This window comes from Manis javanica, chromosome 8 (genome assembly GCF_040802235.1).
Source record: "Manis javanica isolate MJ-LG chromosome 8, MJ_LKY, whole genome shotgun sequence".
Taxonomy (NCBI): Eukaryota; Metazoa; Chordata; class Mammalia; order Pholidota; family Manidae; genus Manis; species Manis javanica.
The window spans coordinates 33,430,952-33,458,203 of NC_133163.1; the positions used below are offsets into that span (position 1 = coordinate 33,430,952).

Sequence of the window (27,252 nt, forward strand, 5' to 3'; positions counted from 1 at the left end):
ATCAACAAAAAGGACAAAAACCACATGATCATCTCCATAGATGCTAAAAAAGCATTTGACAATTCAACATCCATTCATGATAAAAACTCTCAACAAAATGGGTATAGAGGGCAAGTACCTCAACATAATAAAGGCCATATATGATAAACCCACAGCCAACATCATACTGAACAGCGAGAAGCTGAAAGCTTTTCTTCTGAGATCGGGAACAAGACAGGGATGCCCACTCTCCCCACTGTTATTCAACATAGTACTGGAGGTCCTAGCCACGGCAATCAGACAAAACAAAGAAATACAAGGAATCCAGATTGGTAAAGAAGAAGTCAAACTGTCACTATTTGCAGATGACATGATATTGTACATAAAAAACCCTAAAGACTCCACTGCAAAACTACTAGAGCTAATATCTTAATCAGCAAAGTTGCAGGATACAAAATTAACACACAGAAATCTGTAGCTTTCCTATACACTAACAATGAACTAATAGAAAGAGAAATCAGGAAAACAATTCCATTCACAATAGCATCAAAAAGAATAAAATACCTAGGAATAAACCTAACCAAGGAAGTGAAAGACCTATACCCTGAAAACTACAAGACACTCTTAAGAGAAATTAAAGAGGTCACTAGCAAATGGGAACTCATCCCATGCTCCTGGCTAGAAAGAATTAATATCTTCAAAATGGCCATCCTGCCCAAAGCAATATACAGATTCGATGCAATCCCTATCAAATTACCAACAGCATTCTTCCATGAACTGGAACAAATAGTTCAAAAATTCATATGGAACCATCAAAGACCCCAAATAGCCAATGCAATCCTGAGAAGGAAGAATAAAGTTGGAGGGGGAGAGAATCTAGCTCCCCAACTTCAAGCTCTACTACAAAGCCGCAGTAATCAAGACAATTTGGTACTGGCACAAGAACAGAGGCACAGACCAGTGGAACAGAATAGAGACTCCAGACATTAACGCAAACATATATGGCCAATTAATATTTGATAAAGGAGCCATGGACATACAATGGGGAAATGACAGTCTTTTCAATAGATGGTGCTGGCAAAACTGGACAGCTACATGTAGGATAATGAAACTGGATCACTGTCTAACCCCATACACAAAAGTAAACTCCAAATGGATCAAAGACCTGAATGTAAGTCATGAAACCATAAAACTCTTAGAAAAAAATATAGGCAAAAATCTCATGGACATAAACATGAGTGACTTCTTCATAAACTATCTCCCCGGGCAAGGGAAACCAATGCAAAAATGAACAAGTGGGACTATATCAAGCTAAAAAGCTTCTGTACAGCAAAGGACACCATCAATAGAACAAAAAGGTACCCTACAGAATGGGAGAATATATTCATAAATGACAGATCCGATAAAGGGTTGACATCCAAAATATATAAAGAGCTCACACACCTCAACAAACAAAAAGCAAATAATCCAATTAAAAAATGGGCAGAGAAGCTGAATAGACAGTTCTCTAAAGAAGAAATCCAGATAGCCAACAGACACATGAAAAGATGCTCCACATCGCTAATCATCAGGGAAATGCAAATTAAAACCACTATGAGATATCACCTCACACCAGTAAGGATCGCCATCATCAAAAAGACAAAACAACAACAAATGTTGGCGAGGCTGTAGAGAAAGGAGAACCCTCCTACATTGCTGGTGGGAATGTAAATTAGTTCAACCATTGTGGAAATCAGTATGGAGGTTCCTCAGAATGCTCAAAATAGAAATACCATTTGACACAGGAATTCCACTTCTAGGAATTTACCCTAAGAATGCAGCACTCCAGTCTGAAAAAGACAGATGCACCTCTATGTTTATCACAGCACTATTTACAATAGCCAAGATATGGAAGCAACCTAAATGTCCATCAGTAGATGAATGGATAAAGAAGATGTGGTACATTTACACAATGGGATATTACTCAGCCATAAGAAAAAAACAGATCCTACCATTCACAACAACATGGATGGAGCTAGAGGGTATTATGCTCAGTGAAATAAGCCAGGCGGAGAAAGACAAGTACCAAATGATTTCACTCATATGTGGAGTACAAGAACAAAGGAAAACTGAAGGAATAAAACAGCAGCAGAATCACAGAACCCAAGAATGGACTAACAGTTATCAAAGGGAAAGGGACTGGGGAGGATGGGTGGGAAGGGAGGGATAAGGGTGGGGGAAAAAGAAAGAGGGCATTATGATTAGCAGGTATAGTGCATGGGGGGCACGGGGAGGGCTGTGCAACACAGAGAAGACAAGTAGTGATTTTACAGCATCTTACTATGCAGATGGACAGTGACTATGAAGGGGTATGTGGGGGGGACTTGGTGAAGGGGGAGCCTTGTAAACATAATGTTCTTCATGTAATTGTAGATTAATGATACCAAAAAAAAAAAACATTTTGGTACTGGCTAAGTTCCTGCTTTAACATATGTGCAATCAGCATCTTTCTATAGCTCACTCAATTTGGGTTGGCTAATTCATCAAAGTAGAGAAGACGAAAAACTCCATGAGAGCACTGCCAGAGACCACGAACCAAAAAAAGTTGCTTAACATGTTTTGGAATGGTATATGCCCTTGGCATGACACTGAATCCTTTCTTGTTGGAGAAGATAATAACGTAACAAAAACTGTGCATGTCAGAAAACAGAAAATTGAGCCAAACAAGTAGAATGGAGTCCACTCTGGTTCTTCATGGGCATCCCTTTCCTGGAACAACCAATGGCATTTCTTTCTGTTCTACCAAAGTAGTTACTGGGCACTAAGTTTCATAGGGTATTCATTTTGTTTTCCTTATTATATTGTGACCCTCTTCAGGAACAGCCAGTGACTATGTCTTGTATTTCTTTTGTATCATCTCAAGTGCTAAGGATAGCAGATACTCTGACCCCACTTATTTATGAACTTACAGTTGTGCTGCAAAAATGAAAAAAAGAAGTGAAGTACTGCTTTAACCAGCGAGCCTACTCAGCCCAAACAAAGCAACCAGAACTATGCTCAACATGAAGGATGGGAAAGTTCCTGACGTCAATACCCTAAGACAGTGAAAAGTATGACCTCCACATATAGATTGACTGAGAAATTTAAGTAGAACTAGAGTGGAAAAATCTATTTAGGGGAGAAAAAAGGAGGGTTCATGGCCATAGTAAACAGTTAAGAATTACAGGAAAGGAGTGTTGTTATGCTTTTAATGACTTTTAAGGAGCTTTTAAAAAGAGTGTTACGTGTTTTTATGGCTTTTAAGGAGGTTTAGAGGCATAGCAAATGAAGTGAGATCTGATGCCTCTGTAAAGTAGAAATATTTAAGAAGTCAGCAAAAAACAAAAAAGAATATTTGTTACTTTGATATAGCAAGTCACTTGACAATTTTCATTTTACACATTTAAATACAAAGTATTTCTGATTAAGGTATTAGTATATTATCATTTAATTAATGTTTAGAATAATACAGACTACCTCAACCATGTCCAGCATTTAAAATAACTTTAGAAGTTTTTCCATTTAAGATCATGTGAGAAGATCACAGGGAGAAAACAAACACAACATAAATTCCAATGAGAAAAAAAAGAGAGAAAACAAGAGAACCCAACTTTGGAGCACATGTGCACATCTGTGGAGAAAAGTGAGTAATCCCTAAGAATCTGCTAAGAACTTTTTTCTGGGATGGGGAAAGATTCCCATAATAAAAGATTAAGGAAGTTTAAGGAATGCCAAAAAGGCTCCCCTACATTTGGGATAATAATAGTAAATGTGTGGGCAACAACAAAAGAAGCCGCCTGCTGTGGAGAGCTGCCACAGTCCAACTTGAGGCAACTTTAGTGATTTTGGGAAAGTGATATGGCAGAAAAATAATCAGCTTGAAAACTCAAGCTGATGCAGCTTTTAAGCACCATGACATATTAGAGCATGCCTGTTTCACATTTATTTTCAATAAAATAGGACAATAGTGTAATGACTTTACCTTTGGATTCTTGCCCTCTTTGGCCAATAATGCCCGAAGTCTTTCTTGTGAAGGGGGTGCAATGAAGATAATATATGGTTTTAAGTCTGAATTCCGGAGAGTCTTCAGTGACTATAAAGAAAAGTATTTTGGACCTTTAAAATAATCCTCATCGTTTAATGACTTCCCAATAATATACTTGGAATATAATAATGTTATTTAAAGAAATTATTAACTGAGAGTGTTCCTAAACATCTTTATAACACATAATTCACAGTATTTTAAGATCCTACCATTCACTGTAAGAATATATTATGTACCTGTTAACACACACACAAATATTGGATTGTTCTTTTTATGTAATGAAATAAAAATGAAAGACCTTTGTTACAATTATGTGATGCTAAAATGCTCTGCTAATAATATACAGATTGTAATGACCAGATGAATTAGACATGAGCAGTCACCTTACCATTTGCCAGAATCTAAATGCAAGAAGAGTCAGAGAGAAAAACTTGACATACATGTACAAAAGAAAATTCTGGAAAAACACATCCAAAAAAAAGCAGACTCTATCTGAATTAGGAGATTGTGGTCTTTACCTTATCTTTGCCACTGCATGACTGTTATGTCCCTAAACTGAAGCATTCTACCAAAATGGACATTATAGGGACATGGCCTTTTCTATCTAAAAACATTATTAAGACAATATGTTTATAGTGCACTTTGATAAATGTTAGCCCAAGTAGTAAAGAGAATTCTGGAAGGAATTTAGTAAAAACATTAATGCTTCTCTTAAATCGAATGTTTAAAATTATTAACTAATAGAGACTAAGCTCTTTTGTCCACTAAAAAAGAAAACCTAATTACTACTTCAGGATAGCCATTTTAAGAGTCAGTTCTCTTTCATACACATCTCCTTAATGACCACTGCCTATGTTTCCCAAATTGACATTGCAGATCCCACCACATGAAGGAAAATTTTATGAAGCCATATAGTCTAGAAAAACAAAAAAAATTTCCAGAATAAACACAATCTCAAAGACCCAAATTTCTAAAATTATTTTTAACGGAAATCTAAGAAGCATTTCTTAGTAATGTTTAAAGTTTTTACTTAGCCTGCCAAATAAGAGAAAACAATGGAAGTTTTGTTATTTAGATGCACAACCAAGTATTAACTATAATACTTGCTAATACCTGAACTATGACATTTCATAAAAATGACCTCTAAAAACTCTTAATTTTTCTTAATCCAAATCAGAAAAGAGAACTTCATTTATACATCTAAAATACCTAAAGTAATACCAGTACTATAGCTACTATATTTTAAGTTTCAAAAAATATATGTACAGGCATATATATATACACACACACACATACACACACACACACATATATATATATAGGTATGTACCTATTATTCCCTCTGAGGAAAATGAAAAAGATTTAGCAACTTGACTTCACATAGGAAATCAATAGGAAAAACCTGTATGAGAACTTGAATAGGTCCTGTGGTCCTTGGACCAAAATATAGTTTCCACTAAATTATTTGGCAAAAAAAGTTCAACACCCTAAACCAAAACAGCTTTACCTGTGTACGAAGACTTAAAAGACATATTTTGCCAGAGTTGATCACTTGCCGTACAGAATCTATGCTGGTTCCATATAAATTTTTCTCAAATTCACCATGCTCAATGAACTTTCCAGCTGCTGTGTCTGCCTCAAATGCTTGCCGTGAAACGAAGTGGTAATCTCTACCAGCTACTTCATGGTCTCGCCTACTCCGAGTTGTATCTAGGCAAACAAAATTATGTAATAATGGGCACAGGTCAGAGTAAGGATGGGGGATAATTCTGCTGGTCAGAAAAAAGTTTTTATTTTGTAATAGAGATTATAAAATAATGAATTGAGGAAATACTAAGAGACTCTGTATTTAACATTGGTTTTATTTCTAGATTGAGAAAGAACATAATGTGTTTTTAATATCTTACTAATAGTTACATTTAATTACCTTAATACATTTTATACTTACACTTTAAAAATTACTTCATCTTCCATTTAGAACACTATCACTCATCTTTTCCTCAAGTTTATTTCCATAAGATTAAGTACTATATAATCTTTGAACAGAAGTGTATTCAGAGATTAGGTCTAAATTTCTATCTTTTGCATCAGTTTAAAAAACAAGGAGATAATTTTATATTGAACACAGTATTATAAGAAGCCCAAACTGAAATTTATTTAGAAAACAGTACTATCCTTACTCTTAGGAAAAACTGAAATTTCTCAAGAATCTTGAGTAATAAAGTCTCAAAAGGTTTTGGTTAAAACAAAGTTCCTCTTTCTGGACAACCATGTTTTGATGAAATAGGTGAAAAATTTCCCTACCCAGGTTCTAAGGCTGTAAATTGAAAAGCACAGGAGAATGGGAATACATCCAAACTTACGAGGAACTGCAGATGCAAAGCGGTCTTTTTCTTTGTTCATAAGCCTCTGACGCAACTCATTCTGGCCACAGTTCTGTGGACCAATCAAAACAATAGGTCTTTTCCTATTTGCTGGCTGATGATAAAGCGACATTTCCTCATAAGTTAAGATCTCTTCATTGTCATAATCTTTGAAAAAGAAAAAGTTAAGGCCATTCAGATAGAATTATAGCCTTGTAATAAAGATATACTTGGATCTTCCAAAAAAATGAAAGTACAATTTATTATCATTAAAAATGCTTAACTTTTTGGATCAAGGTAGTAGTACTGGGTAGGTATTATGAGTGTTTTCCCATGTCATTATATCCTTGACAGGATACTATAAAAGTAAATCAGAGAATATATTAATTTTTCTAGAAATGTTCACTGCTTCTCATTTCATATTGTGCTAGAATGTTTAATACAATGTAACTATACTGATTCTTATGTAAAATAGCTAGATTGCAACCAATCACAGAGAATGGGGTACCAATGGATAATCTGTCACTGTTGTAAAATGCCGATGTAATACTTTACTTAGAGGGTTGGTTTAAGGATCAGGCATAATGTATATGCTAAGCACATACCTGGCATCGACAAACATTTACAATTAGTGGCTACAACTAGTATTATCAGAGAAAGTTGGAATACTTTTCTGTGATTATGTAACTTAAAAACAGGTCATAGCTGTGTTATCCAAACTGCATTTATATTTATTCTGGAATACTAATACTAACCTGAGGTCATGATTCAAGAAAAAGTCTAAGTTATGATAGGTGGGGTAATGTTCCTAAAGCCCATAAATCTAGATAAAATCAGAGATGTCAAGTGGTAAGAACAGAAGCAGACAACCAGCAACCTGCTATCTTCTCACTCATATTACTTCACCTGACTGGGAAAGAACATCAGATGTGTAGTCAGACTCTCTCAGCTATAAGTCCCAAAGAGGCAGGAAGAAAGACCACCTTAGTCTTGCCAGTGCTTGGAACACAGCACAGAATAGGAATCCAAACTACAGTTGCCTAAATTCCAGCTCAACCAAAATTAGCTCTGAGAACTTGAGCAGGTCACTTTAATATTGAATTTCAATTTATTAATCTGTAGTCTCAAGGAATTTATTGTGAGAACTAAATGGATGAAGGTTTCTAAAGCATACAGCTACTGCCTGTGGAAGAGAACAGTTATTATAAATGATAGTTACTATTAATAAATATATTATGATTATACCATGATGAAGAGAAATTTAATTCCTTCCCTTCCTAAAATGTTTTTCTCTCTAAAATATTTGAGTTCTTTCTTCTAATATGTACAACAAGGCTGTGGCAGTATTTTCGTTTATGAAGACATAGTTTATAATCTGTAGTCTTCATATTTGCAAGTTTTCTATAGTATAATAGCTATTAGAGCTGAACCAGTCAACTTCGATGTGTTTCAAAAGATTAAGAAACTGATATTTATCACTCACCCAAGTATAAAGGAAGGGATTAAAAATTCAGTACATCCCCTTAGTTACATAATCTACAAATTAGCACTAAAGATGTTTACTTTGGAAAATATTTTTTATTAAAGTAGATCAATCTTAGGTTTAGTTTATATGGAAATTTTCAGTAACCTATAACATTTTATCTTCATCAGTTTAATCTGTGCGGCCTAAAAAAAAATTTCGAGGTATTGAGAAAATAAGCCTGGTAAACTTATGAAAAATTAAGAAGTGCCTTTGCTTTATTTTTGTCTTGTTTTTATAACATGAACCAAAGCAGATGTGGCAAATGCTAATGCCTGTAAGGACCAACCAAGACGGTAATGAAAGCAGTAAACTAGAGTGGGTTCCTAAAAAATCGTATGTGGTGAAGACTGCTGAAGACAGACAGTAGGTGCCTCGTATGTAGTCAACAGCTATCACTCAGGTCCAGCAGATTATATCACTTGGGAATACAAGCCCTGTATTATTAGAGTTTTTTATTACAAGCGAAACTACAACTTAAAAAACTGTTAATCTTAGCAATAAATTAAAATAAAACAAAAAACTCTCTTGTGTGCCTGACTTAGCCAGCAAGCATCAGGATTTGTGGAATACATTGCCTTGGTGACATGAGTTAGTGTAGACAAAATATTTGTTTTTTTTATTTAAAACACAGCTATAATGTTAGAATGTTAAAAGTATGTATTAATTTTGTAGATAAAGAGTTTCAATAGGAAAAAATAAAAAACTATCAATGTAACACTATATATGCTAAATCATTCTTTAATTTTTGTATCAGCTCTTCCCAGAATTCAAAATACTGCATGATTCATAGGATTCCAAAAGAACATAGTTTCTGCTAAATGACTTTTTTAAAGTATGTATGTTATATTAAGAGGCAAAACAGGACTAGAAATAAAACTCCCTGAAAGTATCAGTTTAATTTCTTCAAGTGTTCGATATGGACCCCTTTCAGATATAATCCAGCTATATGTGAGAGTGGAACTTACCATCATTTTTATTGGCATTATATAAAACCTTTTTCCTCTTCTTTTTATTCTTCTTTGCACACCATAGTTTTCCTGTTGAACAACCATAAATATAACTATAAATGTTGTATTTGTTTCCTTGAACAAAGCTACTATTTCAAACTGAAGAACTCAAAATAGTTTTAAATTTATATTTATAAACACTTATTACATTGTGCATAGAAGAATTATTTTTCAGGTATTCATAATTTTCCATGAATCTCACAGTATAGAAAATTTTTAACACTTACTTAGTCCTTTCTTTCCAGTGCTAAGAGAATCAGTTTTGCCTTTCATATCATTCTTGTCATGGATACATCTTTCTTGACAGTTCTAACTGATATGTAAATTTAAACAGTTCCAGATAGAGAACCCAAGAAACCTCTAATAAATATCAAATATTAAGAGTCCAACCTGATTTTTCTGGCTCTTTATCTTCTTCAATGGTTTGCTTCATGGCTTCCCTTTGCTGCTGAAAACTTTTCCCTTAATAGCAGAAAGGAAAGGGAGTAAAATATTTAAGACAAAAAGACAGAAGTATTTAAAAAACAAAATAAAAACAAAGGAAAACACCTTAAGTAACTTCATCACTTATAGTTCCTAAATCCTCCTGCCACCAAATTGGAGTATGTCAGCTATAAGTCACCAAATGTTTAAAGTATTAAGTTTCAACCTCACTGACAACCAATACTAGAACACATAACTAGAATTACTAGGATATATATCTTTAATAGATATTTGTATGTATATATGTTATATATTAGAAAAGACAAATACTAAACCAGTGTTAGAAAATTTCACAGTTCAGTTTTTTTTTGCAAAGATTTAATTGAGCATTTACTACTTGGAAAACACTATGCTGGATCTTACAGTGGTTCTGATCATTTAGAATTATCTCAAATAAAGCAAATTAATTCTATGAGTTAACTTTCCAAAGAGTATGTGAACATTCATCACTTTTTTATTTCAAGACACCACTCAACATATTCCTTGCATTTAATGATTTTTTGCTTCTACCTTTAAGCTACCAATGATACAAATAAATGAAAAACATGTTTTTCCTCTCAGAATTAAGATTTTAATATAGGAGGCTTTGAAGGTTTCTGATCATCTTTTTTTCAGTCATCTACCATAAAATCAAATACATTTCTTCTAGAGGGTAAGAGTGGTTTTACCTAATTCTGGATTAGAGTTCTACTTTTACATTTAATTCTATTTCAAGCCAAGGATTCTTAAAATTCAACAGGTAAATTCCATCTATGTTGGGAAAATCTGTAGAATTTAGTGCATTTCATGTGAACACAAGCAAAAACATTAATGTTGAGTATATACACATATGAAGCACTAAAGGAACCCATGTTATCTCCAGGAGCTGAACAGATTGCATCCTTAGTAAAATAAGTAACTATGACTAGAGGGAAAATCTTCAAAGTGTTAAAATTTAAAAATTAATATTTGACTTTAATAGATGTAGAAAACAATAGGGAACAAAATAATTTTAATCCTTTACATATTTAAAATGTTATAGTGACATACTTCCATGACACATTTTTATAGTATGCATGTATGTAGACTATTTTTGCGATATTTGGAAATAGTCATTATGACCTCTTAAATATTCTTCTAATTCTAACAGAAAACCATTACCAAACTCAAACGAAGGTGGGTCCATTTATTTGTCCTATAAAAAGTCTTACAAATGTTATCACTGAAATCTTACAAATGTTATCAGTGAAATCTCCTTAACTCTTCTATATACTTTCAGAAACTCAATGCAACTAATCAATCAAGAAATACTAGTTCTAAATATTGATGGGCTAAGGCTGACATGGTGAGAAGATATCAAATTAATACTTGGCACAGGTACTTGGTAGAACCATGATGGTTGCCCAATACTCCAAGATTTCTAGAGGAATGTCTTGTAACAGCTACTGTGAAGAATCTAGGGTGGAGCATCATCCTCTAAACTTTAAGAAGCCTATTCCACCTTCCTTGAAATATGACTGAGTATAGACAAAATCTGTTTCCAGCTTTTGGGTTTTTAAAGTAGTTAATGTGTGGCATTCTGTGATATTATACATATAGAGAACAAATGTAAATATTACACTGAAATTTCTTATCACTCAGAAAAATCTCCTTGGTTTAGTTCCAGGGATAGAAAAGAGCCCTTATAAACTGTTCCAAAGTCTTTAAGAAACTTCCTCTGTTCTACATATCTATACCTATATACCACATATACAATAGTATTTTTTAGAATTGTTTTCACTCCCTCCTTTTTCCTTCTATATTATTATAGTCAATGCAATCTAAGCCATAACTAGAGAAAGTTACAGAAGAACCTTAGAAGATCTTATTCAAAGCACCAGTTCTGGAAGAACTTTTTTTAAAATCACCTTTTACTTATGAAACTAATAGATACTGCCCAGATTCAAATAATAAGTAAAATGCAGTCACTGGCCTCAAGAAGTTTACAAACTGTGAATAAATGGTATGAAGTACTATAATAAAGATACACAGATATAATATCATGGAAGTAATTATAAAGTAGGGGACACAGAAAAGGAAAAAATACATACTGTTTTATATTAATATATAAATAAGCTATTAATGGAAATGCTTTAAAATCAAGTATGGAAGAGAAGCTTACTGAAGTACTAAGCAAAGTATAGTGCTGATATAAAAATACTTGTTGAATAAACTGATGAATTATTATCACTTCACCCTATTCCCATTTTATCATACTGTAAGTATTCCTTTACCTTCACTAATATGTTATTATACTTCCCTTGTTTCTGTTTCCATCATTCTACCCAACCCCCAATCCTGGGAACTGTAGGAACAATTTATAGGAAAAATTACCACTAGACATTTCATTCTATAAATTAACATCTTCACTCTAAGAAACATATTCCCTTAAAACCCTTTACATTCAATGTGAACTAGAGTTTTACTTTAGTCTAAGTTAGAGACAGTTTTCTTCAATAAATAGGAGACACCCTATTGCAATCCTAAAATATCTTAGAAGTGATAAATTCAGTGGCCTTAATCTCCTGATTCCTTATAAAGTGATGCATCTTAACAAATTCTTATGTAGAAATCAAGTTTGATGTCCCAATTGATGATAACCTCCTGTTACATTGTAACACTGCCTTGATTACTGGGTAGACTTAATGTGACTACAATGAATGTAACACAACATGGGCCAGGTTGATGAGATTTTATCACAATCCTATACTGAAGCCTGAGAAATTGGTCATATTTATATCAAGATATTTATGCTACAGATACAACCTAAGAACCCAACTACATGAAAAAGTAATTACATCATTTTCTAAAAGGCATGAAAAGTTTTTTCTGTTAAGACTTGTGTTTTCAATGTTCTTTTAGCTATGTACTTTCTACTATATTCGATCTTACCTGGAATGAGCCCAGCTAGAGGCTGATTATCTTCATCCCCTTCCCTGTAGGCTTGCCACCAATTTGGATCTTCCTGACTGATCACATGAAGAATATCTCCTTTTTGAAAAGACAGACCTAACTCTCGACATGGAACGTAAGGGTCATCTGAGGGATCATAGTCAAAATGAGCTTTTACATGTATCTAAAAGACAAAGGGCAAAAGTAAGAACAGTAATAATAATGAAATAGCAATGCAAAATATCTAGCATAACTATAATAAAAATGTGATTTTTCATTAGTGTAAAGATATTAGAAGTTGAAAGAAGGGAGGATTAGATAAATAACTACTTTGGGAGCAGTATTTTCTTAGGCTCATCTGCTTTCTTCAGTTATGTTCACCTTTCTCTGTTGATTGTAAACATGTACAAGAAAGAGTACGCAGAGCTCTGTACCATTAGCCACTAACAAGCTAAATTATGTAATACATTTTATACTTCTAACAGGAAAGTAAATACATTTGACAGCAGTGGTTCTCAACTTTTCCTCCTACCCCAGTTATCTTTATAGGCTGTAAACATCCTTAAGCAACCAGTTTAAAATCTGTAGAATTTTTTGCAAACACATAAAGCACATATATAAACAGTCTGCTCCCTGGCCTGCCTCCCCACAATAATTGTAACTATAACCCAGTATCTCCTTAAAATTCTGGACTGACATATTCAATTCTGTGTACTCATTATTTCCACCTGATAAGTCCTCAAATTTTCTTCCCAAATCTGTTTTTCTTCTAGATTTCCCTTCAGTAAGTAGCGCCATTACTCACTCAGTTATTCAAGCATCCTTGCTTCCTTCCTTTCCTTAACCCTGTACACTCACTACAAGGTCTGTCATTTTTACTTTCAGAACATAGCCTGCTTCATTTTTTCTACTGCCAATGCTATCACTGACATTTAAGCCATTATCATATTTTACAGTGACTTCAGTGACAGTTTCCTGTAACTCTTTGCTTCCATTATTGGATCTACTAATCCAATATCCACACAGCCAGAAGTATTTTTAAAAAATACAAATCAGATCATGTTAGTGCATTTAAAATCCAAACTCCCTTACATGGCCAAGGAGACCTACCTGACCTGGTCCTACCTATTTCTCTAGCCTCATCTCTTAGAATCCCCTCTGCACACCTCTACCCCACTACTCTGCTCTACTCCCATAGGCTTTCCAAACACAAAGTGGTATAGAAACTTAAGTGATTTCAGCATTCTCCTATCCTAAGCCTTCAAGTTCCCCTTAACCCACATTTCTCTCCTATCTTCCCAGCCCAAACCGGACAAATCAAGAGACTTCAGTAATACTCCCAATCTTAATTAAAGCAAGGAAAAGTCTTCTATAGGTAAAAGTGACCCCATAGCAATTTTAATACTAAAGTCTCATAATATGATTTTATTGTACTCAGAACCCAGACTCACTATCATATATATATATATAGCTAATACAAGGTTAATTCATCTGTAGCTGTAATTTTCTATCATGTTATTCTAATCATTTTCTTTGGACTGATAAGACATAGTAATGTTGAAACCTTTTAATATTCACAATGGCTTTGTGAGACATTACCTGTTATACTACATGGCAGTTAACAGCATAGGTTCTGGAATACACATGAGCTCTAAACCTGATTCAGTCACTTTCAACAGTAGGCTTGGGCAATTAACCTTTCTAAGTTTTAGTTTCAATGCCCATTAAATGGGTATAATAAAGATATTTATAGTTCATAAGGATGCTGTGAGGATTAAATGAGATAAAATATACAGAACAATCAGTACCATGCCTGACACAGAAAAATTGTAATAGATCATATTTATTGGACAATCAATAATCTCTTAGTTTTCTAGTATATATTCCATTACTAATAAGTAGCATAATTCCCCCTACATTTCAATTTACTCCTGTTAGATTGGGGCACTGGCCTAGATGAAAAAATACCTGCAGCTCAAATAGTTTATTCCCCCACTCCATAGTATTTCAATTGTATTATGGAATAATCTAAAGTTTAACATACTTGTCTGTGGATTCCAACTTTTTCTTCTTTAAATCAATGTGGAGAGAGGGAAACCCACAGTATAAAAAAAGTGTATGTTTCCTGGGACAAATGTACCAGTCACTCAGAAAGTAAACTACAGAGATGCCAAGTCTCTTGCCCTCTGTGACTGATAGAGCAGCCATTGGTTGCTATGTGTAATACAAAGAAATTTAAATAAGGGAGTCCTTTTGACAATTTACTCTTACCATTCATGACATTATAATTCGACAAGTGATTGTAGTGGAGTTTCAGGTAAAACCTATTTCATTTATCTATCTTCCATACATGTTTCTAACATCACAGAATGTGATCAGAAAAATACCTCTCACTGCTCTTTCTGGATGTTGACCTGAACCATAATGATGCACAACAAACTGGTTTTAATTTCTTAAAAATCACTCATCCTGTAATTATTCTACACAAGCCAACTAAAATCATTCCCTATCCTTGTTTTCTTTGTGGAAACCTTTAGTGCAAGCTTTAATAGTAATTCATTTTAAGCCAATTATGTTTAATAACAACTTTGCAAGAGCTATTATTGTAATTGAGTGCTCTTTGCAATGAAAGGAAGATAGAAAGGGAAAAAAAATCCCATTACATATATCATTGTTTCTATTTATTTTTATTTTTAATTTTGGTATAATTAATATACAATCACATGAGTATCACTATAGTTACTAGATTCCCCCCATTATCAAGTTCCGCTACATTCCCCATTACAGTCACTGTCCATCAGTGTAGGAAGATGTTACAGAGTCACTACTTGTCTTCTCTGTGCTATACTGCCTGCCCCGTGCTCAGCCCTACATTATGTGTACTAATCGTAATGCCCTTTTCCCCTTATCCCTCCCTTCTCACCCATCCCTCCCAGTCCCTTTCCCTGTGGTAAGTGTTACTCCATTCTTGGGTTCTGTGATTCTGCTGTTTTGTTCCTTCAGTTTTTTTCTTTGTTCTTATACTCCATATACGAGTGAAATAATTTGGTATTTGTCTTTCTCCACCTGGCTTATTTCACTGAGCATAATACCTTCTAGCTCCATCCATTTTGTTGCAAATGGTAGGATTTGTTTTCTTCTTACAGCTGAATAATACTCCATTGTGTATATGTACCATATCTTCTTTATCCATTCATTACTTATGGATACTTAGGTAGCTTCCATTTCTTGGCAATTGTAAATAGTGCTGTGATAAACATAGAGGTGCATATGTTTTTCAAACTAGGCTCCAGCATTCTTAGAGTAAATTTCTAAGAGTGGAATTCCTGGGTCAAATGGTACTTGTTTTTTTTAGTTTTTTGAGGAACCTCCATACTGCTTTCCACAATGGTTGAACTAATTTACATTCCCACTAGCAGTATAGGAGGGTTCCCCTTTCTCCACATCCTCTCCAACATTTGCTGTTGTTTGTCTTTTGGATGTTGGCCATCCTAACTGGTGGTATGAGGTGATATCTCATTGGTTTTCATTTGCATTTCTCTGATGATTAGCAATGTGGAGCATCTTTTCATGTGTCTGCTGGCCATCTGAATTTCTTCTATGGAGAAGTGTCTGTTCAGCTCCTCTGCCCATTTTTTAATTGGATTACTTGCTTTTTCTTTGTTGAGGCACATGAGCTCTTTGGATGTCAACCCCTTATCAGATATGTCATTTATGAATATATTCTCCCATGCTGTAGGATGTCTTTTTGTTCTACTGATGGTGTCCTTTGCTGTACAGAAGCTTTTTAGTTTGATACAGTCTCACTTGTTCATTTTTGCTTTTGTTTCCCTTGCCCATGGAGATACATTCATGAAGTTGTTCATGTTTATATTCAAGAGAGTTTTGTCTATGTTTTCTTCTAAGAGTTTTATGGTTTCATAACTTACATTCCGGTCTCTGATCCATTTCGAGTTCACTTTTTTTTTCTATCATCCTCCAATTTTTATTTTGCTCTGTAATTATATCTACATCCACCCTTGTCAGCAGGCAAGAAATTATTTGATGTCATTATACATTATATATTATGTTGTTATAAATTAGCTTATGTTTTCTGTAATTTTTTAAAATTCATTTTATTATTATTAATCTACAATTACATGAAGAACATTATGGTTACTAGACTCCCCCCTTCAACAAGTCCCCCTGCACAAACCCCATTACAGTCACTGTCCATCAGTGCAGTAAGATGCTGTAGACTCACTACTTGTCTTCTCTGTGTTGCACATCCCTCCCTATGCCCCCGCCCACATTATACATGGTAATCGTAAGGCCCTTTTTCTTTTTCCCTGCCCTTATCCCTCCCTTCCCACCCCTCCTGCCCAGTCCCTTTCCCTTTGGTAACCGTTAGTCCATTCTTGGGTTCTGTGATTCTGCTGCTGTTTTGTTCCTTCAGTTTTTCTTTGTTCTTATACTCCACAGATGAGTGAAATCATTTGGTACTTGTCTTTCTCCGCCTGGCTTATTTCACTGAGTATAATACCCTCTAGCTCCATCCATGCTGTTGCAAATCGAGTTTACTTTTGTGTATGGAGTTAGACAGTAATCCAGTTTCATTCTCTTAGATGTAGCTGTCCCATTTTGCCAACACCAGCTGTTGAAGAGGCTGTCATTTCCCCACTGTATATCCATGTCTCCTTTATCGTATATTAATTGACCATATATGCTTGGATTTATATCTAGGCTCTCTAGTCTGTTCCACTGGTCTATGGGTCTGTTCTTGTGCCAGTACCAAATTGTCTTGATTACTGTGGCTTTGTAGTAGAGCTTGAAGTTGGGAAGCAAGATACCCCATTTTATTCTTCTTTCTCAGGATTGCTTTGGCTATTCAGGGTCTTTTGTGGTTCCATATGAATTTCAGAACTATTTGTTCCAGTTCGTTGAAGAATGCTGTTGGTATTTTGATAGGGATTGCATTGAAACTGTAGATTGCTTTAAGCAGGATGACCATTTTGACAATATTAATTCTTCCTCCCCAAGAGGATGGGATGAGTTTCCATTTGTTAGTGTCCTCTTTAATTTCTCTTAGGAGTGTCTTGTAGTTTTCAGAGTATAGGTCTTTCACTTTCTTGGTTAGGTTTATTCCTAGGTATTTTATTCTTTTTGATGCAATTGTGAGTGGAATTGTTTTCCTGATTTCCCCTTCTGCTAGTTCATTGTTAGTGTATAGGAATGCAACAGATTTCTGTGTATTAATTTTGTATCCTGCAACTTTGCTGAATTCCATTATTAGTTCTAGTAGTTTTGGAGTGGATTCTTCAGGGTTTTTTTATGTACAGTATCATGTCATCTGCAAACAGTGATAGTTTGACTTCTTCCTTACCAATCTGGATGCCTTTTATTTCTCTGTGTTGTTTGATTGCCGTGGCTATGACCTCCAGTACTATGTTGAATAATAGTGGGGAGAGTGGGCATCCCTGTCTTTTTCCCGATCTTAAAGAAAAAGCTTTCAGCTTATTGCTGTTAAGTATGATGTTGGCTGTAGGTGTGTCATATATGGTCTTTATTACATTGAGGTACTTGCCCTCTATACCTATTTTATTGAGTATTTTTATCATGAATGGACGTTGAATTTTGTTGAATGCTTTTTCGACATCTATGGAGATGATCATGTGATTTCTGTCCTTTTTGTTGATGTGATGTTGATGGATTTTCGAATGTTGTACCATCTTTGCATCCCTGAGATGAATCCCACTTGATCATGGTATATGATCCTTTTGATGCAATTTTGATTTTGATTTGCTAATATTTTGTTGAGTATTTTTGCATCTATGTTCATCTGGGATATTGGTCTGTAGTTTTCTTTTCTTGTGGTGTCTTTGCTTGGTTTTGGTATTAGAGTGATGCTGGCTTCATAGAATGAGTTTGGAAGTATTCCCTCCTCCTCTATTTCTTGGAAAACTTTAAGGAGAATGGGTCTTATGTGTTCTCTCTAAATGTCTGATAAAATTCGGCAGTGAAGCCATCTGGTCCGGGGTTTTTGTTCTTGGGTAGTTTTTTTATTACAGCTTCAATTTTGTTGCTGGTAATTGGTCTGTCTAGATTTTCTGTTTCCTCCTGGGTCAGTGTTGGAAGGTTGTATTTTTCTACATTGTTTCTATATTTAAAACCTCTCGTTACCCGTCATATGCTGTATTTTTAAAAAGTGAAAATCTGGCATTTTTTCTTTTTCTTTCTCTCTCTCCCTTTCTTTTTAAAGCCATTTTAAAGTAAGTAAGTACATATTCTGGTCCTCCTCTGTTGAGTCTCTGCAGACCAGAGTTACTTTAGAAGTTCAGGGCTTGTTCACAGGAGAGAGAAGTGAAAAGACACAGTGAACTGAGAATCAGGCAGTTGGAATTCAGAGACAAACTATTTCCTCTTTTCTCTTCCTACAAAGAACCTTAAACAAAAGGAAGGCTGTAGCTGCAATACCAACTTCAATATGTTTCATAAATAATAAAGGGAAAACATGGAATGACAGCCAAAATATAAAGTGTAACTGTTATAAAATATTGAGAAAAATATGAAACTGTTTTCTTTCAAACTGGTATGATTTTATAAAAGGTAAAAATAGTAACAGTGTAATACATGTTAATTCAGTACTTTGCAGTCTATGATTTTTTAACAGCTCTATTGAGATAAAATTCATATACAAGTCATCCATGTACAAAAGTGTGTGATTTTTTAGTAGATTCAGAGTTGTGCAACCACAAACAATTATAGGATATTTTTATCACCCCAAAAAGAAGCCCCATATTGATTAGTAATCACTTGATTCCCTCCTCATTTTCCACCTCCACACCCAAGGAACTACTAATATTTTCTGTCTCTATGGATTTACCTATTCTGGGCATTTCATATAATGAGCTAATAAATGGCCTTTTGTGACTAGCTTCTTTCATTCAGCATAGTTTTTCAATGTTCATCCATGTAGCATATATCAGTACTTCATTCTTTTTTATTGCCAGATAATATTCCAACGTATGGATATACTGTTTTGTTTCCCATTCATCAGCTGGCAGACATTTAAGTTGTCTCTACTTTGTGGCTATTATGAACAATGGTGCCATGAATGGACAGAATTTTTATATGGATGTATGTTTTCAATTTTCTTGGATATATACTTAGGATCTATAGAATTTGCTGGATCATAAGGTAATAAATTCTTTCCTTTAAAATAGCTGGTTGAGTAAATGTTTAATATAATGAGCAATACACATCTTAAAATAAGAGTTGTACATAGATTGTAAAAGCACTTTTCTCCTACATTAAGTATGTTTAGGTTAAATCCACCTATGACAGAAAAAGACAAAGTTACAAGTCATAAAAATTTCTGAAGAGAAGAATTTTCTTTTCACTCTTCAGAGCTTACTGAATTTGAAATACTGGTATTGCATATTTATTTAAATAAAAACTACTGAATTTACCTGCCTTGAGTGCAGGAAATATTTAGAGTGATATTTCTGATTTAGAATAAACATCTGTATGCAAGTTTTCGTGTGGACTTAAGTTTTCAATTCCTTGATATTCACCCAAATAAGCTGAAAACTTATGTCGACACAAAAACCTGCACAGGGATGTTTATAACTACCTTTGTTTGTAACCACCAAAACTTGGAAGCAACTAAGATGGCTTTTCGTAAGTGACTGGATGAATTGTTGTATATCCAGAAATGGAATATTATACTCAGTGCTAAAAAAAGAAATGAGCTATCAAGCTATGAAAAGACATGTAGGAAACTTAAATGCTTATCACCAGTGAAAAACGCCAATCAGAAAAGGCTACATATTGTATGATTCCAACTGTCTGACATTGTGGAAAAGGCAAAGCTGTGGAGATCAGTGGCTGCCATGGGCTGTGGAGAGGAAGTGATGAACAGGCATAGCATACAGAACTTTTTGGGCAGTGAAATTATTCTGTATGATACAGTAGTGGATACATGTGATTGTACATTTGTCAAAACTCATAGGATGTACAAAACCAAAAGTGAGTCCTATTGTAAACTATGAACTTTGGGTAATAATGAAACCACTGATTCGCTGATATAACAAATTTATCACTCTGGTGAAGGATGTTGATAGGTTGATAGTCGTGGGAGACTGTGTACATGGGGGCAGTATGTAAGTGGGAGCTCTGTACTTTCTGCCCAATTTTGTTGTGAAACCAAAATTACTCTAAAAACTAGTTTATTAATTAAACAAGAAGCAAACAGTAGCCATCAGTAAATAATGAACATAAAAAATCACTTACTACTGTTTCTTTAGCAGTAGGAGGCTTGATCTGTTGACTGGGAATCAGAACAAATGTCAAAGTACCATGCATATCAGACTGTAATAGAAAGATTCAGTTATTTTTTAAATCTGCATTTATGAAAATTATTCCACGATTTTATGTTATTCCCTAAACTGGATGATTCCAGGATACCTAGGAAACTTAAAAAATTTGGTAAAGATAAATATCACTTCATTAGGAAGCACAAATTATGCTTTTCATGGACTCCATTATATTGTAGCTAGTCAGGAATATGGCAATCTGCAATTCTGGTGCACTGGGGAAAGCCACTTACTCATAAGTCTTTGGTTTTGGGCTTCCATTCTGTGTAAGTTTAGGAAGACTCCAGAGTGAAGGGTTCAAAGAAAACTCAGTGCTATAACAATTCTAAGTCATCAATTTGACACACATCAATTTTTAAAACAGTATAATTTGAAATAGTAATTGTGACTAGCATTAGAAAAGTGAGACAAATATACAAAAATTCTCACTTCTCAGACACCTTGTGCCTGCCATTCTTCTATTTTTAACTGTAGAGTCTTACAGCTTGCTAGGTTCACTGTTATTTCCCAGTACACCATAGACTACCTTGTTCAGGTAACTCCAGCCAAGACAGTAATGACAGCTTTGGGTTTTGAGATAGGAGGAAGCAATGTTTAACCTACAGGCAGCAGCTAATAAAAGAAGGCCCAAAAATAATGACCACTGGTGCTTGGCTCTACCAAAGCAATGAATGTGATTGGGTGAAATATGGCTGTGAGGATGTTCTATAGATTCTTCAACAGACATTAGCAGATAGGAGAGATTCTATTATAACAATTGATGCTAAGTAAATAAGAATACATATTTGGTTTGTGGGTATATATGAAGTGATCATAAACTGCATCAAAAGTTGACTATAAGTGGCTTTGAGATTATACCAGCACTGTCCAACAGAACTTTCCATGATGATAGGAAATTCCATATCTATACCTTAAGATATGGTAGCCATTAGATACATACTGTTCTTGAGCACCTGAAAGGCAGCTAGTATGAACAAGGAACTGAATTTTAAATTTTATTTAAACTGAAATAACCAACACATGTAGCTTAGCTAGTGGCTATTATATGGAACGTGTTGATCTATACCACTGCTATCTATTATCTAACATTGTTAAAGAAACAGCAATCAATTGTAGATAATAAAAACCAAAATGAACATAAAGTAATGAGGCCATGGACTTTGTTACTGTTCCCCTGGCAGCTGGCACATAATAAGTACCAAATAAATATAGGCTAAATGAATAAGTTATATTAGTGATGTCAGAGGCAAATAAAATATACACTGCTCAAAATTATAAAAGTATCAGTAGTGTCCACCCAAAATAAAACTTTCCTAATAAATATTGTGGGAAAGATTATAGCATGTGAAAATTAGGCGAGAAATTGTCTAGCACTCTTATTTTTTATGCTTTCACAATTGTCTCCTTCTGAAGTCTAATAACAGAGAACAGCTTTTAAAAACTGATCAGTTATTCTTCCACCCGTGTCAACTTACCAACAAGTCAAAAACCTCATTGACATCTTTTCCCCGAATTTCAATGCCATTAATCTCTAAAACTTCATCTCCTTCATGTAACAGACCACTTTTCTCTGCAGCACCTCCTTTTACTATCCGACTGATGATGACAGAATCCATTTCATTACGAACTGTAGCACCCTAAAAAAATTCAATATCAAATTAAAAAAAAAACCTTTTCTTCATCTTTAAATTGTTATTTTTTTCTATCCAAAAATATTAGTTTTCATCTGAGAAAAAAATTACACAGCTAGAGTAATCATGGTAATTAGGTTTGAAACCTGACCATTTTTCCCATAACATTTTTTGTTTCAGAAATATTCTATTCATTAGAATTTGTAAATCAAGCAGAACTTTTGAAGCATACAACAGCAGAAAAGTGCACTTGCTTAAAAAACAATGTGAAGACCTATAATCAAATTGTTCTCGATATGCTGGATGCTATTCAAATGGTTATACTATATTTAGGTGTAAGTAGTGAATGTGACTTGTAACTATAGAATTCCTTTTATAAATTTTAAAATTCAATGAAGGAATTAAGTAATAATGTGGTCGATTATCCAAATGTTAAATATTACAGTTGCATCCATTTCAAATTAAAATGTATTAAACATTAACATTTTTTTACACAAATTGGAAGCACCATTGAAATTTGTTCAAAAAATGGAAATATAAAATATAGAATAAAGCTTGAAAGTAGACACCTCGTAACATTTTTCTCCTAAACTTCTATTTTAAAATGTCATAGGTTTCCCAATTTCTTTTTTCTGGAGAGGGAAAAAACTACTTACATAAACTGCCCATAAAATATGGTCCCTATTACATGTACTACGCTACTCAAGACACAATTTGAGACATCAAAATTCAAGAATATTTCTGTGAAAATAAAAGAAAATTAAGGCAATGATAGAGTAAGAAAAAAGACTGAAAAATGATTTACAAATAAAAACTATACAGCAAATATTACTAAAGGTTTATATACTTCTAAGTATAGGTGAAATGAAATAATTGTGTTTCAATAGATTTAACTGAATAAAGAGATCAGAATTTCTAATTATTTTTTATTAAGGTATTATTGATATACACTTTAATGAGTGTTTCACATGAGAAACAATGTGGTTACTACATTCACCCATATTATAAAGTCCCCACCCATACCCCATTGCAGTCACTGTCCGTCAGTGTAGTAAGATGCCACAGATTCACTATTTGCCTTCTCTGTGCTACACTGTCTTACCTGTAATCCCCCTCACCATATGTACTAAACATAATACCCCTCAACCTTCTGCTCCCTCCCTTCCCACCGGCCCTCCCATACCCCTCCTCTTTGGTAACCGCTAGTCCCTTCTTGGCGTCTGTGAGTCTGCTGCTTCAGTTTTGCTTCATTGCTATGTTCCACAAATGAGGGAAATTATTTGGCACTTGTCTTTCTTTGCCTGGCTTTTTTCACTAAGCATAATATCCTCCAGCTCCATGCATGTTGTGCAAATGGTAGGATTTGTTTCTTCATTATGGCTGAATAGTATTCCATTGTGTAAATGTACTACATCTTCTTTATCCATTCATCTACTGATGGACACTTAGGTTGCTTTCATTTCTTGGCTATTGTAAATAGTGCTGCGATAAATACAGGGGTGCATATGTCTTTTTAAAACTGGGATTCTGCATTCTTAGGGTAAGGTCCTAGGAGTGGGATTTTGGGTCAAATGGTATTTCTATTTTTAGTTTTTTGAGAAACCTCCATATTGCTTTACACAATGGTTGAACTAGCTTACATTCCCACCAGCAGCGTAGGAGGGTTCCCCTTTCTCTGCATCCTTGCCAGCACTTGTTGTTCTTAGTCTTTTCGATGTTGGTCATCCTAACTGGTGTGAGGTGATATCTCATTGTGGTTTCAATTTGCATTTCTCTGATGATTAGCAATGTGGATGCATCTTTTCATTTGTCTGTTGACCATCTGAATTTCTTTGAAGAATTGTCTCTTCATATCCTCCGCCTATTTCTTAATCAGGTTATTTGCTTTTTGGGTGTTGAGGCATGTAAGTTCTTTATATATTTTGGATGTTAACCCCTTGTTCGATATGTCATTTACAAACATATTCTCCCATACTGTAGGATGCCTTTTTGTTCTGTTGATGGTGTCCTTTGCCGTACAGAAGCTTTTTAGTTTGACGTAGTTCCATATGTTCATTTTTGCTTTTGTTTCTGTTGCTTGAGGAGATGCGTTCAGGAAGAAGTTGCTCATGTCTATACTCAGGAGATTTTTGCCTATGTTGTCTTCTTAGAGTTTTATGGTTTCATGACTTACATTCAGGTCTTTGATCCATTTTGAGTTTACTTTTGTGTATGGGGTTAAACAATAATCCAGTTTCATTCTCTTGCACGTAGCTGTGCAGTTTTGCCAACACCAGTTGTTGAAGAGGCTGTCATTCCTCCATTGCATGTTTATAGCTCCTTTATCATATATTAATTGATGATACATGCTTGGGTTTATATCTGGGCTTTCTAGTCTGTTCCATTGGTCTATTGCTCTGTTCTTGTGCCAGTACAAAATTGTCTTGATTACTGTGGCTTTATAGTAGAGCTTTAAGTTGGGAAGCATAATCCCCCAGCTTTATTCTTCTTTGTCAGGATTTCTTCGGCTATTTGGGGTCTTTTGTGGTTTCATATGAATTTTAGAAATATTTTCTCTAGTTCACTGAAGAATGCTGTTGGTATTTTGATAGGAATTGCATTGAATCTGTAGGTTGCTTTAGGTGGGATGGCCATTTTAACAATATTAAATCTTCCTAACCATGAGCATGGAATGTGTTTCCATTTATTGGTATCTTCTTTAATTTCTCTCATGAGTGTCTTATAGTTTTCAGGGTATAGGTCTTTCACTTCCTTTGTTAGGTTTATTTCTAGGTATTTTATTCTTTTTGATGCAGTTGTGAATGGAATTGTTTTCCTGGTTTCTCTTCCTGCTAGTTCATCTTTAGTGTATAGGAATGCAACAGATTTCTGTGTATTAATTTTGTACCCTGCAACTTTGATGAATTCAGATATTAGATCTAGTAGTTTTGGAGTGGATTCTTCAGGGTTTTTTAAATGTACAATGTCATGTCATCTGCAAACAGTGACAGTTTGACTTCTTCCTTACCAACTGGATGCCCTTTATTTCTTTGTGTGGTCTAATTGCTATGGCAAGGACCTCCAGAACTATGTTGAATAAAAGTGGGGAGAGTGAGCATCCTTGTATTGTTTCTGAATTTAAAGTAAAGGCTTTCAGCTTCTTGCTGTTAAGTATGATGTTGGCAGTGGGTTTGTTACATATGGCCTTAATTATGATGAGGTACTTGCCCTCTATACCCATTTTTTGAGAGTTTTTATTATGAATGGATGTTGAATTTTGTCAAATGCTTCTTCAGCATCTATGGAGATGATCATGTGGTTTTTGTCCTCCTTTTTGTTGATGTGGTAGATGATGCTGATGGATTTTCTAATATTGTACCATTCTTGCATCCCTGGAATAAATCCTACTTGATCATATGGATGATCTTTTTGATGTATTTTTGAATCCAGTTTGCTAATATTTAGTTGAGTGTTTTTCCATCTATGTTCATCAGGGACATTGGTCTGTAATTTTCTTTTTTTATGGTGTCTTTGCCTGGTTTTGGTATTAGAATGATGCTGGCTTCACAGAATGAGTTTGGAAGTATTCCCTCTTCTTTTACTTTTTGGAAAACTTTAATGAGGACAGGTATAGATCTTCACTATATGTCTGATAAAGTTTATCAGTGAAGCCATCTGAGCCAGGGATTTTGTTCTTAGGTAGTTTTTTGATTATCAGTTCAATTTCCTTGCTGGTAATTGGTCTTTTCAGATTTTCTGTTTCTTTCTGGGTCAGTCTTTGAAGGTTGTATTTTTCTAGAAAGTTGTTCATTTCCTCTAGTTTGTCCAGTTCGTTAACATATAATTTTTCATAGTATTGCCTAATAATTGTTTTTATTTCTGTGGTGTCCACAGTGAGTTTTCCTTTCTCATTTTTGATTCTGTTTATGTGTGTAGACTCTTTTTTTCTTGGTAAGTCTGGCTAGGGGTTTATCTATTTTGTTTATTTTCTTGAAGAACCAGCTCCTACTTTCATTGATTCTTTCTATAGTTTTATTATTCTTGATTTTATTTATTTCTGCTCTAATGTTTCTTATATCCCTCCTTCTACTGACTCTGGGCATCATTTGTTCTTCTTTTTCTAGTTTTGTTAATTGTGAGTTTAGACTGTTCATATGGGATTGTTCTTCTTTCCTGAGGTAGGCCTGTATTCCAATATACTTTCCTCTTAGCACAGGTTTTTTGGTGTTGAATTATTGTTGTCATTTGTCTCCATATATTGCTTGATCTCTGTTTATATTTGGTCATTGATCCATTGGTTATTTAGGTGCATGTTGTGAAGCCTCCATGTGTTTGTGGGATTTTTTGTTTTCTTTGTGTAATCTATTTCTAGTTTCATACCTTTGTGGTATAAGAAGCTGGTTGGGACAATTTCAATCTTTTTGAATTTACTGAGGTTCTTTTTGTGGCCTAGTATATGATCTATTCTTGAAAATGTTCCATGTGCACTTAAGAATGTGTATTCTGCTGCTTTTGGGTGTAGAGTTCTGTAGATGTCTGTTAGGTCCATCTGTTCTAATGTGTTGTTCAGTGTCTGTGTTCTTACTTATTTTCTGTCTGGTTGTTCTATCCTTTGGAGTGAGTGGAGTGTTGAAGTCTCCTAGAATGAATGCACTGCATTCTTTTTCAGTTTTTAACTCTGTTAGTACTTGTTTCACATAGTAGGTGGCGCCCGTGTTGGGTGCATAGCTATTTATAATGGTTCTATCACCTTGTTGGATTGACCCCTTTATCATTATGTAATGTCCTTCTTTGTCTCTTGTGACTTTCTTTGTTTTGAAGTCTATTTTGTCTGATACAAGTACTACAACTCCTGCTTTTTTCTCCCTTATTACTTGCGTGAAGTATCTTTTTCCATCCCTTCACTTCTAGTCCGTGTATGTCTTTGGGTTTAAAGTGAAATCTCTTGTAGGCAGCCT

At 34.5% G+C, this 27,252-nt stretch overlaps 1 protein-coding gene across 4 annotated transcripts in view; it reads right to left on the minus strand.

Annotated features, from left to right (window-relative positions):
* PALS1 (protein associated with LIN7 1, MAGUK p55 family member) overlaps positions 1–27,252 on the minus strand; it is a 118,192-nt gene that overhangs the window by 11,455 nt on the left and 79,485 nt on the right. For all 4 annotated transcript variants that reach the window (XM_037005051.2, XM_037004949.2, XM_037005013.2 and 1 more), the window contains 8 exons: positions 22,160–22,321; positions 20,602–20,679; positions 12,331–12,514; positions 9,328–9,399; positions 8,896–8,967; positions 6,406–6,573; positions 5,550–5,752; positions 3,980–4,090 (listed from right to left, as the gene is read on the minus strand). In XM_037005051.2, coding sequence (XP_036860946.1) covers positions 3,980–4,090; positions 5,550–5,752; positions 6,406–6,573; positions 8,896–8,967; positions 9,328–9,399; positions 12,331–12,514; positions 20,602–20,679; positions 22,160–22,321 — 1,050 coding nt within the window. The remainder of the gene's footprint in view (positions 1–3,979; positions 4,091–5,549; positions 5,753–6,405; positions 6,574–8,895; positions 8,968–9,327; positions 9,400–12,330; positions 12,515–20,601; positions 20,680–22,159; positions 22,322–27,252) is intronic.